Below are 15,312 nucleotides of genomic sequence, written 5' to 3' on the forward strand. Positions count from 1 at the left end.
CACAGTTATTTTTAAGTAATCTTGTATCAAATTAAACATAAAATTGGCCAAGAATTTAAGAATTGTTGATTATAATATAAAAATATAAAGAAATTTAAATATATTAAAATATCTAAACATACAAAATCTCAATAGAAAAATAATCTAAACAAAAATGTTGACATTTAAATATTCATAAGTATTATTTAATTATTTAATTACGAAAATTGTCCAATTATCAATATGACAGCATTAAAAGTGTGCATCGTTACATCGAAAATCCCTTACGACAGTTTATCCGTGTAATAGCGGGACTGCCGAAGAATTTCATCGATTTGTTCCGTTTACCCGGAGAACACGTAAGACGTAAAAATGTTGACGACCTTCGAGGCCTATTCGAGGTATCGAGAGACGGAGAGAACTCATCTTGTCAGTAGTACTAGCTCCGCCATCCGGCAAGATGCACTTATTTTCACTTTATTGCGCTTAGCTTAGATGACGCGAGAGAACGCGACACGAACATATATATATATATATATATATAATATATAAGCAGTGTGATATAATAATAGTACGGAGGAAATAACAATCTCCTGCGAAAGATATCTTATTCAACAGGAAGGTAAGATAGATTTACCTTGTATGTTTATAAATATATTATATCTTTGTGTATTGAAAATCAAACTGCATTTAAATTAGAATTCAAATAGAATTAAGATATCATTTTTATCCAATACAAATTACTATTTTTTTAAGAAATTCTTCGAGTTACAAATTAACAGTTTCTGTATAAAAACTTGTGAAACCGGAATTAGTTTCTACGCCTTATGATTTATTAATGTAGACAAACGTGGTTTTGTTTCTTTTCGCCTATTTGCAAACGGAAATATTGCTTCATCCTCGTAAAATAAGTGAGATAAGACCCACAGAACAGATTGTCTAATATACTTATCACGCAATGTATAAGTACGCTTACACGCGCTTGCGTGTGAAACACATTGCACGTTAGGTTTTTATATCTTGCATTTCTGTGTAATATGGGTATAGCAAACGTGAGTAATCAGTTAACCATTGACGTCGTGAAGTTCGCATCTCTGAGGTGTGTTCTTGAGAAATAAAATTGTAAGTTTACTTTAAAGTACTAGATCTAATCACTTTTTATGAAGGTTTCATAAGTAGGAACAACATTCGATCAAACAGTGATATTATCGAATAATTTGCTCAAATAACAGCGTTGCCTGCAATAACTGTGTCGCCATATGTAGAAAAGAATAATTATTGCAATAATACAACGTAACATAATAACAGTTTTGCAGAATGACTTTCATAAGCTTTTGCTTAATCGAAGATAGATTTTATTCGAGATAAACTTGAACTAAAATCAAAACGTCTATAGTTGGAAAATGCACGACTCTTCTTCGAATTCAAAGTATATTGGTCAAAATCAACTATAAAGTTTATAAAATCTCTTGTAGTCATTATAAAGGAATAAGTATTCTTTTACGACAGTGTGGTTAAATTCCACTTTTAAATTATGGATAAACAGTTTTTCTACTACATTTCTATAAATGTAATTGTTTAGTATCTGCATTAAGTAAATATTTCAAAATCCTATTGTCTATTAATATAATCTAAAATACAAGCTACCAGGTGTCCGGTCAAGGACGAGTTTTTATAGAAAGGTCTTTAACATGTAGGCATAGTTTATGCGCTACTGTGACTTGTAATGCAGTAATTTATCAATATACAATAAGAGTATCTTCACACATCTCGTCTGCGAAATAACCATTAGTTATAATTAGCTGTGATGATTTATCTCACAAGAGTATTCTCTTCCGTTACGGTCAGGTACTTGCCACTTTACTCGCCTAATTTTAAATTCATTATTCTAAATTGTAACTTTAAGCAGCACTTGAAATGCAATACAGACTCTACAGGAAATCTTTTTATATTGCAAGTAATTATTTTATTGCAATATAAGTTATAATATTTCCTTATCAAACACGTAATAAAAAAGTAAAAATAATTCAACTGCAAGTAACTACTTAACCAAGTTTTGTCTTTTGTTATGCCGCATTACACCAAAATTGCGTTACAAATACAGACAGTAAATAAGTAGAGGCCTAGGTGGGCAAAGCGATAAATAGGTATTGACATACGTAGAGACACATACCAAATAAGTACTGACATCTTGTTATATAAGGTGCATAGAAAGATGTACTTATATGTACAGAGACGTACGTTACGTATATGACCACGTGAAATTTCACCCATCTTCAATTTTGTGTGTCAGACCGAACAAATTCACAATGAAAACATCTGACACTCAAGTACAATTATTTTCTCACCGCGTCGCACAATATATTTTGTCGATTGCTAAATATAAATAACATATAACATTTTTCGTAATTTTTGCAATACTTTTTCTTTACGCTGTGCAAAAGAAAATTTTATGCAAAATTTTATTATCAAACTTTTGTGTAATAATAATCTGAGTTTATTTGCATAGCGTAGGAACTTTTCAGTGTGAACGAATTTGTGTCTTTTATTATTAGTATGTATACGTGTATAAACGGTAAACGAACCTAGTAATCAGAGCATGTCAAAATTTAACGTATCAACGAAACCGGCTTAAATATCTAAAGTCACTTAAAAAAATGTAATCACGCGGCATTCGCTATTTTGCATTTGCGCATTTTACTAGAAGATTTTAAACTTCTTGAAAGTTTCAACTAATTTGACAGATATCTTTCTTTGTTTTTTTTTATTAAAGTGCAAAGAGACAATTTGTTAAATATTTTTTAATAATTAATGCAAAAAAATTGTAAAGGAAAAGATTGTACGCATGATAGTGATGCATTACTTACCTAAACTTTACTTGAACTCACACTGTTACAATAAATAATACATACTGTCACGTAACGGAACCGATCTGTATTACGTGTGTGATTACGAAGAGTGAAAGTGAAAGATGGAAGTCGTTTCCTACTGTAGTCCACGTGGACCTGAACCTCAGACAGGTTTTCGAAGGCAAGGACGGCTAAGTACCGCGGTTACTGATCTCCGGCTAGGATGGCGAGGCCAATAATCATTTGTCGTGGCAATTTTTGGTGTCCTAATGTCGTGAAACTGTGATAAAAAGAAGTCTACTAACCGATCAGTCTTTATGTGCCAGATAAAAAGTAGAAATTCATGATAAAAATCGAAATAATTGTTATCAGTGTCTATGTGCAACGTGTTTCATAGCTCGCGGCTTTAATTTTAATTACATTATAATAAGTTTGTGCTTGTTTTCTCTCTGGTAAACGTGCCAGTGCATAAACCACTTTTATAGAGCCAAGACATTTTGCAAACAAAACTTTATGAAAAGATCATGCTCTTCGGTTAATCTCCGATAAGCTTTATTTTAAAGAAACTTCTCGTTCGCTAAAGCTTGATGTTACAATTTATAATATTGGGAATATGAAAGTTAAGATTGTAGATTTTGCACCGGGTATTTCTAATCAACTCCAAAATCGTGATGCCTCTTTCAGATAAAATATAAAATAAAATTCACGTTCCTTGGTTTCTCTACGTCGTACCTTCATACAAAGAAGAGGATTATAGAATACGAAGAAGGTGAAATTCGTAGCATCTAAAAATAGCACGTGGTTCGTTAAAACTCGGTTGTGCCCAATAAGGCGACTGACCGAGCACGATATAAGTGATCCACTTAAATCGTTTCACGTACGACTGTATTTTCGCAATCGATAGAAATCTTCGTACGATATATTATACTTCATGGAAGTAGAAAGTCTTACGACTTTACGTGGGCCCGTATTGCATGTGTAGTTCAAAATGCTGCGGCACAATCGCTTCAGAGATTGCCGCGACGTAATCAGCCACTCTCATTGTCAGTTGATTATTCAATAATCATGTCGTTACTAACGTGAATATTAAAACGTTATATTCCAGCATTTATTGACGAGTGGCCACACAAAGTCTCAAATAATTAACTAATAATTTTTCACGAATATCTCGTACTTTCCGCAACTTGTTGCTGCCAAAGTATCTATCGGCCTGTAAAGTGAAACACTGCAGGGAGTCCGAATTTTCAACAGTGTTGAAACATCGGATATTCATCGGGCTTCATTGTTCGCCACACACGTACAAAAAGATCCACCATTAATTCGGTGCACGCGTTACGCGTTTGTGTCACGTACTGTGAGGAAGTCGAAATGGATCGTCGAAATCTTCAAGCGATCCTCGCGAGAGCGAATCGCCGGTAGTCAGGTTCGATTAACGGCGATCGTTAAGCAGCAACAGTCGTGATCGCCGTGTTAGACCGAAGGGAAGCAATTTTCCGAACGATCGTGCGTGAAGGAGTGACAGAAACTGCCGTTTTGTTGCCGCAAACCACGAGTGACGCATAGACTATCCAACGGAAAAGGTTTCGGAATCGAAATTCTTGCGTAAAGATTTGAAATTAATATCGTTTCGAGAGACATTCTAAAACAGTTAGCGTGTGGCTGTTGAAGAAGGTAGAATGCTGTGATTGAATGACTCTTTAAGAAATGTATGTGCGCTTAAAAAGAAGAAATATTTTAGAACGTGTATCTGGATTTAAAAGCCATTGCTATCAACGTAAGTCAACAAGTATAAATTTATTGCTGTTATGAGCAGATGCCGTTAGATTATTTTAATTTAATAAGTCAATAAGTTAATATTACCAAATTACGAGCACTGGGGTATATTTTATCAATAAATATTACAAGTTACATAATTGATTTACTGAAGATTAATGAATCGTAAAAGTTACGAGCGTTTCGTTCCTGACACTATAATCGACGATTTTCCTGTTGTGGTTTTACTTCGTCGGATACTTTCTGATAATAGTCGATTTACGTAATAACTACTAATTCTCATCACAGTCATCATTCAACTCTCACTGCATGATGTTTCTTCGGTCCCGTGAAATCGTGAAATACAGTTTTAGACGTACTCCATGTTAAGACATACTTTATACGTAATATGCGTAATATTTAATATACATATATGTAATAATTAATTTTTGTTATGTTGTATTAATATTTGACACATAGATAGTATATTATTCAATTAAACAATTAACTTCTATTCTCGCAAATATTTCTATAAATATTCTTTTTACATTTTTCTGAAGACTTTTCTCTCTGATATGTGTTTCTAATCCTACAAATATTTTTCGTTACAGATGTACATATCATCAGTTAATTCCATTGCAGCCAGTTGGCTGTTCCTGATAATTCCATTTTATAGCAGAGCTGAAAGATCAGATTGGATCCCTCACGAAGCCAACGATCCCGTGCATTACCAATTTCGACCAATACAGCCAGAATCAGTTTCTTTGGAAGAACAGTTACCTAATGTCCCAAAACCTCCGCAGTACAACATTCATTATCCTAAATATAATTCAGTACAGTCTGGAATAGCTTCGAAGGATCGTCATTCTGAAGACGAAGTGAAACTAAATGTGACCAAATCCATCCCAGAATACCTTAGAGAAGTAGACAAACCGTATTATTATTCTCAATTTGTTGGAAATGAACGGACTCCGAAGGAAGAAAGTGCTGCGCGATTAGAGCGCAAAGAGATTGGAGAAATAGACAAGGAAATAATGAAGAAAATGAATATGTTAGACAAAATTTTATCCGAAGATACTGTTGAGAATGACGTCGAGAAGAACACAGTTGAAGATGGAATCATCGCGGAAATAAACCTCTCTGAAGAGACGAAGAGAGTTGTCAGACAAGTTCGCAAGTATCGGCCGGGATTCTTCTGGACTCTGGCGAAACTTGCTTTTGAGGTCAGGATAATATTATAAAGTACAATACGTTTCGTCACTAATGCTTTTCAAACGTAACGTAACATTTAAAAAGCTTTTAAATAAAAATTAGTAAGTTTTATTCTAGTCTTTTTTAATGTAATATATTAATACTAATTTTTATTATATGTACATTATTTATTATATGTATAGGTATATTTGAAACTTGATTATAAGAATGTTATTAAACATTATTAAAATGTCAGAATCATGAAAATACTTAGAGAATATCTCGGATACGATATCTCGGAGTCTCGGAGTGAATAATTAATTTTCAACAGGCATTGACTAATTTGATTTTTCCTTATTGATAATATTGAAAACAGAGATCCTAAAGCCGTCTGTTCTGCCGACATCTTTTTATTGTGACTATACTCTTTGAAGTAGCTTTATAAAATTGCAAAATTCTTGCATACGATAAAATGCGTATAAAGATGAAAGGTAAATCTCACTTATTTTCGGCACATAGAACTGTCACCTGACGGCAATATTTGCTTAATATAAAAAGTCACATATGTTACATGTACAAAGTAAGGATCCTCTACCCTAGAGACATTATGCAAAAACAATATTCTGCAACTGGGATTAAGATTAGAAAAGAAGTCTAGAAAAAAGATATCCTAAAATAAAATTTTATAAAAAGTGAAATTTCCAGATATAAATTTTCTTTTAATTAGTACTTTCGAACTCGGCATTTTAAATATGACAATGTTCTATACTGTGTGGTTCGCGCTCGAAATAAAAAGATTTACAAAAATTGTATATGATTCTGTCGGTATTACAGACGGCTTTAAAATCCCCTTAAGTCGCAAGAGAAAGTGGAAGTTTCCTTATGGTCGACTGATGTTCCATTCCATTTCAGACATTCAACGACACGCGATCGGCGATTAAACAAATTAGTAATATCATTAGTCAGAACATTGAACCGGATCCGACTACACGACGGTCAGCGAGTAATCATCCGTTGGTGGTCGATACGACAACAATCGCACCATCGATTGGTCAAAATAATACGTCCAGCGGTATGGCAGGTGTTAACGCAACTACGACCACGCAGGCACCTTTCAGACTTACGCCAACCAATCTGCAAAATTTAATTTTGAGAAATGTTCGTGGTTTAGTGAGGCTATTCAATATCGAATGGCAGGATGCCATGAATGTGAGTCTTTGTTATATTCGTTTCCTTCTTTTCCGTTTTTATTTTCATTATTTCTCTTTGAACAAAGTTTATTGAACTGTTGTTTAATAATTTGATTATAATCTCAATAAATTGGTCTTTCAGCAATCAGAGATGAATGTAAAGGAATTTCAAAAGAATCTCGGGAATGAAGTAGGCAGATTTCTGCAGGATAACCCAAACGCTTTTTAAAGCGAAGAGAGTGAAGAAGAATTAAATAGACAATGAATTGAATATCAAGAAAAAAAGTTCCGAACTGTATATAATATAGTGTTTTTTAATTTAACTAAAGACTTCTGTTAGTCTCTGAAAATAATATTTAAATTTTTAATGAGAGATATCTACATTTTCCTAAATATTTATATAATTATTTATAGCTCAATTTTCAAGTAGAAGAAATAGATTTATGCAAATATATTTATGCTTCTCTTCATTCAAATTCATTGCACATGTCATTGTAAATGCATTTATTAAATATAATACGCAAATAAAATGCATATATGATATTTCTTCATTTGTACATTGTCATTTTTATTAAATAATTCTTCCCTAAATTGAATGTGCCAATGTAATAATAATGACAAAGATAGTTTCTGCTTCTTTCGGCTGGGTTATTTTCAAAGACTTTGACCCATTCATCAAATTACAACGTTGAATAGAATAGATTGCCGAAATTAGGACAGAAAGGCCCCAGCTCTGCGAGCGATTACATCATGGGTGAATGTTCATCGTCAGATATATCTCCGATATATCTACCGACTTACACAACCGTTTTCAGCTCTTGGCCACGCCGAAATTTTAAGAGTGTAAGATAAAGAAAAAGGAGTGAATAATTTATTTGAGCACAGTCGGCTGGTGTGAAAGAGGATGAAAAGATTCGGCAACCGATGTGGCACGATTGTAATAAGTAGAAAGCACCTTCTTCTCGTCTGAAGAAATTGGCGCGAATCCGCAGGTCCGGATTGGTCGACGATTCGTGTGGGATTTTGCGACAGCCCTTATAGATCGACGAAGCGGATACATAATTCCAATCGTACCTGCGTCGAGTTGTGTTGAAACTCGCAGGAGCCATAAGCACGCGATTTACTTCGAAAAGTGCCGAAAGGATGTTTTGGTGTTGCGGATTTCTGAGTTTTCTTCTGCTACTCGGCGGCACGTACGGCGTAAGTTACTTTAATAAAAAATACACTAAATAAAAAGAGCAAATTTTAATGCTACAGAATATTTTTATGTAAGCCATGCAATTTGAAAGATTGGAAATGACAAGCTTAATACCTCTCTTAGCGTCTAAATTTTACAAATAGGGTTTCAATTCTCTGTACAGTATTGCTTCAATAGTCACTAAAGTTCCAATATTATTTTTACCACTTCGAGAAATACGATTTTTAATAGTATTATTACAGTTTCTGCTTATTTTCACGATTCAAAATTGAAATTTATCTTGCATAAAAGCTTCCACGAAAAGATTTCTCATATTTTAATAGATTATATAGTTTATCTAACTATTCTAACTCTTAAGAACTGAGCGTAGAGACTCGCGGTAGCGTCAATTAACCTTTCCAATAATTGGCGAAGATTTTTAATTCGCACAAAGTGAAAGCTGCGATAAACATTAGATATTGGACCCGCATTTGCGTGTAACGTGTGGACCTATATACTCATCCACGATAGCAGATTAAGCGTGGGCTATATTTATCATACAGAGATATCTCATGGAAGAGATTTCAATGCAGTCTACGCATAGTTTTCACTTTGTTACTTTATATGCAAAGAACAGGAATAACTTGTTCGCAGTATTTTTCCGTTGTCGCATAAGGAAGAGAGATTATAGCATCTTTTATATTTCAGGCCGTTTCGGGAAACAGAATACGACGAGAAGCACAGAATGGTCAGCTAATAGATGACATCTTTAACGTAAGCATTGTGTAGCAACGCTTTACTATTTAATACTTAAATATTTCATTATCGAACAAGGAACGTAAGTATAAAATTTCTTCATTAAAGCTTTATAAGCTTTAAAAATGAAGAAAGGAAGAAATATTCGCTGTTACCGAATTAAACATTTACTCTATGAACTTTTATTTTGCAGATTCCGATCACAGCAATTAGACAAACTGCCTCCGCCGCCCAAATTCTTTCGCCAGAAAATACGCAGGCAATAAACAATATTTTTAAGGTACGTATTTCACATATACGTAAAATTTCTCGTATTTATCAAACTCAAAACTTACTTATCTTCTATAATCAAGAAAATTATATACAGATCCCCGTCTCAACACTAGAAGCTGTCGGTACACTCGTGAAAACTACAAGGGAGCAAAGTCTACGAAATTCGGAAAATAATCAAGCTCGTCTAGAGAGGAGAGAACGGATCTTGGCTATGAAGGAGCAGAAAAGAAAGCGAAAAGAGGAAATTCAAAACCATCGATTGCAGCAGCAATTGACGAGACCTGTTAGACATTACAGTGACCCGCTTGGATTAAACGCGTTGAGCGATCTTCTGATTGGACACCACGCTGGCGGACTTTTCGGCGGGCATTCCGGATTGAGTGGCAACCACGGGCATCACAGAGGCCATAAAATTGGCCATGGTCTTCACGGTCATCATGGTGACTATTTTCGCTAACTCGTATTTTGAAGGGAAAGAAATATATTATTTCTGAAAGCTAGTGAGCAGGATATTCGTAATAGAAATAAATAAGTAATGTAATGTAAAATGTAAATGTTAATAATGTTACATGAGCCAGAAGTAAACATATTGTTTGCATATTGCTTGCCAAAGGGGGACATTTGGGAAATCGCCCGCAACATACCTATGAGGTCCATGAAGATGTTAACGAAGATACATCTTTTTCCTGGCACGGTGTGACCGCTGGAATCGGCACTTTGTCCGGAACACGACCTTCTAGCACCTCTACCAAAATTGAGAACAAAGTCGCTCCTAAAGAGAAGAGACAGAAAGCTTCCAAGATCAAAAATGAGCCGTTGCACGAATACCGTGATCCGCCATTGGAAAATAAAATTGCTCCGAGAAACGGGAGAGTAGCATTTGTGTCATAACGTGAATACGAAATAATGAAATAATGTAAACTTTTTAGTCTTGATTAAAAGTATTAATCATGAATATTAGATCGCTCTGCATATTTCATATTTTCTGTAGTATTCGCAGAGAAGACAAAAACAATTCTTTTTGAATTCTCAAATTATGAAATAAATTCTTTCTCCATATTATTTCTGCTCTACATTCTTAAGAGTTCATAAAGAATTCGCTTTTATGTCACCAATTCTAAGTTCTTTTCTTACAAAAAAATTTTTTAATTTTATAACAAGATTTAACACCAAAAAATAATTCTTTTGGAGGTTCAACAAATAACGATAATTTACAAAAAGTTTACAAAATTAATATTTTTTGAATTTATAATAATCATCTGTGCTATTCAAGCAATTATCTCTAACAATACCTAAAACGTTATACTTACTTCAATCTGTTATATCACATGCTTCATATTTTATATAGTTAAAATGATGTAATCCTATATAATTAAAATAAAATACAATAATCCTATATAATTATTAATGTAACATTGTGTAGACAGAAGTAATTAGTTCTTCTTTAAATTTAAAAAATTATAATCTATTTATACATTACATTAAATTCTTTTATATTTTTTACTTTAAAGTTTTCATTCTTTTTCTTTTATTTAAATTTATTTAAACCATAAAATGTACTTACTAATTTTCTGTAAAAAAAATTAATCTTTAGATAATGTTCAATGCATCGATTCGATATCGTTTCGACGTCGGTTTTCCAGTCATTTCTGACTGGGTATTAGGAAAAAAAACAAAACTCTTCATCCTTTTTTTACCATCAAGATATAATACATATTGATTGTTCACAGAATAAATTGCGCAAAACAATTCAAGCATTTGTAAGTAATGATTCATATGTAATATCAGGAATGCATAAATCTTTACCTTGTTTAATAATCAGATGACGGTTTTCATATGAATGTGGCGAAAAAAAAGATTGAAAAACGCTATTATGATGTTTCCTAATGGAATTGCAAGAACTTTTTCGAGAGTACTTATCGATAAATGCGAATGAACCTGGATGATATGTACAATCGTGGTCAAAAAGGTTGTCCAGTTTTATGATCAATTCCGGAAATACAGTCTATCATGCGAGAAATTATAGCTTTTGCTATCGCGGATATGTGCAGTGACGCATTATTAGAACAAAGAAATAATATGTACGAATATATCTATGCTATGATACATACGAATATTTCGAAAACTTACCTATTGTAAAACATCGGACAACTTTTTTGACCACAACCGCACACATAACGTAATGTATTCAGCATATACATACTAACGCAATCTTTATATTCAGATTTACTGTCGCGAAGAAACAATGTCTCATTAGAAATCCTAAATGATATAAACGCCACCTGTTGTTAGTGAAATATACATATTCGCGCAACATGTGAAACCCTTGACCTTCGACCAGTCATTCCACTTCTGCGTCGTAATGCAAGACTCGTGTCGCAAGTCTTCATAAACGTCGCTGGGTATATACAATTCTTTTTGTATTTATTTTATTTTTTAACTGTATCTTTCAAATATGGCTTATAAATTTCATGTTTATTAAAGTATAGCTGTCTACTCCAATGTATTGGAGTAAAATTAATATTAATATAGCCAAATTAACTTGCAATATGCGAACACAGTTGAAAATATGTTGTTTTTTTTATCATTCGTTTTGACACAATTTAATAGATTATAACGTTTGCTTAAGTCTTAAGTTTTGCATCGTAACAAAAATTCTAATTTCCAGTATCGTCTGTGCGCAGACAATGATAAAGGTAATTTTCTTAGGTATAAAAACAAAAGCTTTCGATAAAACAAACTGGGGTATTTAAATGTACGATAGAAAGAAGCTTTTGTTATAAATTACGTTCTAAATACCAGACACAATACTTTTGAACACTGATAATGATAATTACGCAGATACCTGAATGCTTTAATATAAAAATGACCAAAGAAAAAACTGTGTTAAACTACTTTTAATGTAAAATAATATACTATTAAGAATACTCTTAAAAGTCGCCAGCAGTAATTAACATCATCAATGATTTTTATTGACCGTATCTGGCAATTAAAATTCTTATTGCAAAAAATATCCTGGTTGGGGTAATTTTTTTCGCAATAAGAATTTTAATTGCCAGATATGGTCAATAAAAATCATTGATGTTGTAAAATAATATCTTCTGCACAAGAAGTTTTATCCCATCAACTTTTTTCCTCCAAACTTGCATTAATTCGCTTGTACAAAAAACGCATTAGTCATCTTTACGTATCAATATTCCCAGAGACATTGACGCAATAAATTATTTGGACTCTGCACCATTTTTGTAATGTGCTATATACGAATACGCAATTCGCCGAACGAATACGGATCTCGTCGTGCTTATCCCTTCCAGTAAAAGGTGACTAAGAAATCCTCCAGTGAGACTGAGAAATCACTGCCTACCACCTGCCTGCTGGTCTCAATCCTCCGTCAGTAAACGCGAAGATGTCGTTCGGTGTAGTAGTTAACTACCTATTTGTAACTTTTGTAGTTTTAGTAAATGGAAGGCCACATGAAGAAAAATACGAATCAGTGAGTAGAACATTTTTACTTTTGTTACATGGTTTGTTGTTACCATTGACAAGGTTCCTTAATTTTCTCTGATGCGTGAAAGTTGACTTCTCACCTATTGAAGTTTCATCTGTTGAAGCAAGCAATTTATAACATGATTTATGTAATAATACTGTCAATGCATTTTAATAAATTTATTAAAATGCATTGACAGTATTAGTTTTAATATACAATTGTATACAGTTATTTATTAAAATAACGCATTATTTATCTTATATTAAAATGATATAAGACACTAATTAAGTTTATCTTATATCAGATTATATCTTGTATCAGTATAAAATTACGTTGAAGCTAAATCAACTTTGTGTAAAAATAAAATAGCACAAGAAGCTAAATTAAGATGCGATTTGGTGCTCGCCTTGATTACGAAATAATATGAAAAAGTATACGCGTTACGAAAATATGTTACGTTGCTAGAGCAACGTATAGAATGGAACGAGAAAGGTATTATTACGCACGTTTCCAGCCGCAGATGATGAAACGAGAAACTGAATATGAGCATATATATTCCCTGCATCCAAGCCAGTCAATTACGTAAAATATTCATACGCTAATAATGGACATGATAAAACGCATTTTAAAAAGCATGGAGAACGAAGCACTCAACAAACAAAGAGCTCAAATACTTCTACATATTTAGCGCAAAGCATTAAGAACAAAGCACTCAAACAAACGAAGAACTCAAATATTTTTATGTATTTAGTGCACAGTAATGGTAATTTTACAATGTTAAGTATATGGTTTTACGGTAAACACGTTGACATGACGCACACAGGAAATACCGCATTCTGATTCAATCCATCTAATTACAAACCGATAATAGCGAGCACGATCTCGATTCTACGTATTTATAGTACTTTGACGTCATCATGGATAGTTATTAGGCTTAGAAAAAACTCATTGACGTTTTGTTCCAAAAGAACTGATTCTACGTAAGTCGGTTGCTTCGGAAAGTTACACCTTAAGCTGGTTAGATAATCGAACTCTCTTGCAGAGAGAAAGGATCGCGGAAACGATAGGAGGTTGCATAAAACTTAATTGTTATGTTGTTTAATTAGTCGATTATCAAACATAAATGTTGTTTCAAAAAGCTGTAAGACAATCACAATGAGCTAAAGCGAAAAGAATACGTCAAGTCGATTTAAAAAATACAAAAACTACAATTTAATAGAAAAAAACTACGGAAACAACAGAATTACGTTCTTTATTCATAAGATTGGAAGGTAAAAACCAAGATGGCTCACGGACTGCAAGCTTCGTGCAATATGTAGTTCACTTTGCCGGCAGCAAAGCGATCAAAGTAAAGGAAGTACAGAATTCAACTATAATTATAACGCTTATCGTAAATCTTCAGCATGCTGGAAACATAAATTATTTTTGCGTGATAATATCACCATTGTCATTAAAAAACATTCCACACTACTCGGAAATAATCTGGTATTCATTTGTTATCGCGTCATTACATTTTTTTAACATATCTCGCCCACCTTGAAATAATCTTTACAACGTAGAAGTGAATGTAAATTCAGTTAATGCACACTAGGCCAATCTCAATGGCGACGCAGCAAATTTCTTACCTGGAACTTGCAGGATACTGTCTTTTTCGGGGTTCGTTTGCATAGCGTGAAAAAAATAATTAAGGAAAATTGTTGTATCGCGCAACGGTCACGGACACTAGTCTCGAAATTATCCGGAACGTCTGCAATTGATGAAACTCGCGTGCACAGTCGTGGAAAGAGCCGACTTTTATATCTTGCAGTAGAGAAGGCACGGGAATGTAATTGCAATTGCACTGTCATCGGCAATCTAGATACGGAACATACAAGAACAGAGATAAGTACGTGAGATGCAAACTCGCAAGAAGCTGTTTACATAACGTGATCTCTCTCGCTAACGTCAGGTATTAGTTTTGATAAGTGAATTTAACTTTCAATTTTCACTTCACGTAGCCTCCATTAATCCAATTTACTGACGGGGGGATTCGACTGAACTTCGGAGGTTACCATGCTGAAGCAGGACTGGGCGGCCTTCTACGAGGCACGGGTGCTGGCCTTTATGCAGGTGCAGGAACTCCGTGGGGTGCACACGCTGGTGCGGGATTAGGCGGTCAGTTAGGGAAAAACGGCAATCTCGGTGAGTATTCGCGAAAGTAAGAAAGAAATATAAGTATAAAAATATAAAATTAGCAAGTGACTGTCGAAATTAAAAGTACAAGCGAAAAGGATTTAGGCTGTGAGAGTCAAACGCGGTTATTAGGCGTGTCGATCTAATATAATTGTTCAAATACAATTCTTGATTACAAGTTCCGGACGTTTTGGTTAAAGGTTTTAACCATCTTCAACGATGAGTTCTTTAAGGCGCTCCATTATGGACTTAGAGAATTGTGTCTAATTCGTGTAAATGATTATCCAATTTGGGTCAACTAGAATCTGTCGATGCTCCCTTGACTACTGGACTCCCGTCCATCTAGTAATCAATTCCCTAGTCGACCCAAATTGGATAATCATTTACTTTACACGAATGATACACAATTCTCTCAGTCTACAATGAAGCACATCTAAACCTTTTTATTTGTAAATATAAGTATATTGTAAATATAAGTAGGGGAAC

At 33.8% G+C, this 15,312-nt stretch overlaps 3 protein-coding genes across 5 annotated transcripts in view; all 3 read left to right on the forward strand.

The window, feature by feature from the left end:
- The first annotated feature begins 420 nt into the window (after window positions 1-420).
- LOC105562198 lies at window positions 421-7,495 on the forward strand. Of its 3 annotated transcripts, none has more exons than XM_012012835.1 (4): window positions 421-601; window positions 5,192-5,803; window positions 6,684-6,980; window positions 7,104-7,495. In XM_012012835.1, exons 2-4 carry the CDS (start codon window positions 5,192-5,194, stop codon window positions 7,188-7,190), a joined length of 996 nt encoding a protein of 331 aa, XP_011868225.1. In that variant the 5' UTR covers window positions 421-601; the 3' UTR covers window positions 7,191-7,495. The 3 variants fall into 3 exon arrangements, with proteins under 3 accessions (XP_011868225.1, XP_011868228.1, XP_011868227.1); XM_012012838.1 differs by lacking the exon at window positions 421-601 and adding an exon at window positions 1,024-1,101; XM_012012837.1 differs by lacking the exon at window positions 421-601 and adding an exon at window positions 4,289-4,602.
- A 609-nt stretch (window positions 7,496-8,104) lies between these two features.
- LOC105562228 lies at window positions 8,105-10,289 on the forward strand. Its single transcript, XM_012012894.1, has 5 exons — window positions 8,105-8,161; window positions 8,847-8,912; window positions 9,088-9,174; window positions 9,262-9,607; window positions 9,781-10,289. The coding sequence occupies exons 1-5, from the start codon at window positions 8,105-8,107 to the stop codon at window positions 10,056-10,058; spliced, it is 834 nt and encodes a 277-aa protein (XP_011868284.1). The 3' UTR covers window positions 10,059-10,289.
- Window positions 10,290-12,525: 2,236 nt separating this feature from the next.
- Window positions 12,526-15,312, forward strand: part of LOC105562199 — an 8,319-nt gene continuing 5,532 nt past the window's right edge. The window contains exons 1-2 of the mRNA XM_012012839.1: window positions 12,526-12,660; window positions 14,652-14,835. Coding sequence (XP_011868229.1) covers window positions 12,574-12,660; window positions 14,652-14,835 — 271 coding nt within the window. The 5' untranslated portion in view covers window positions 12,526-12,573. The remainder of the gene's footprint in view (window positions 12,661-14,651; window positions 14,836-15,312) is intronic.

This window comes from Vollenhovia emeryi, unplaced genomic scaffold (assembly GCF_000949405.1).
Source record: "Vollenhovia emeryi isolate VEMERY1.0 unplaced genomic scaffold, V.emery_V1.0 DF939193.1, whole genome shotgun sequence".
NCBI classification, from domain to species: domain Eukaryota; kingdom Metazoa; phylum Arthropoda; class Insecta; order Hymenoptera; family Formicidae; genus Vollenhovia; species Vollenhovia emeryi.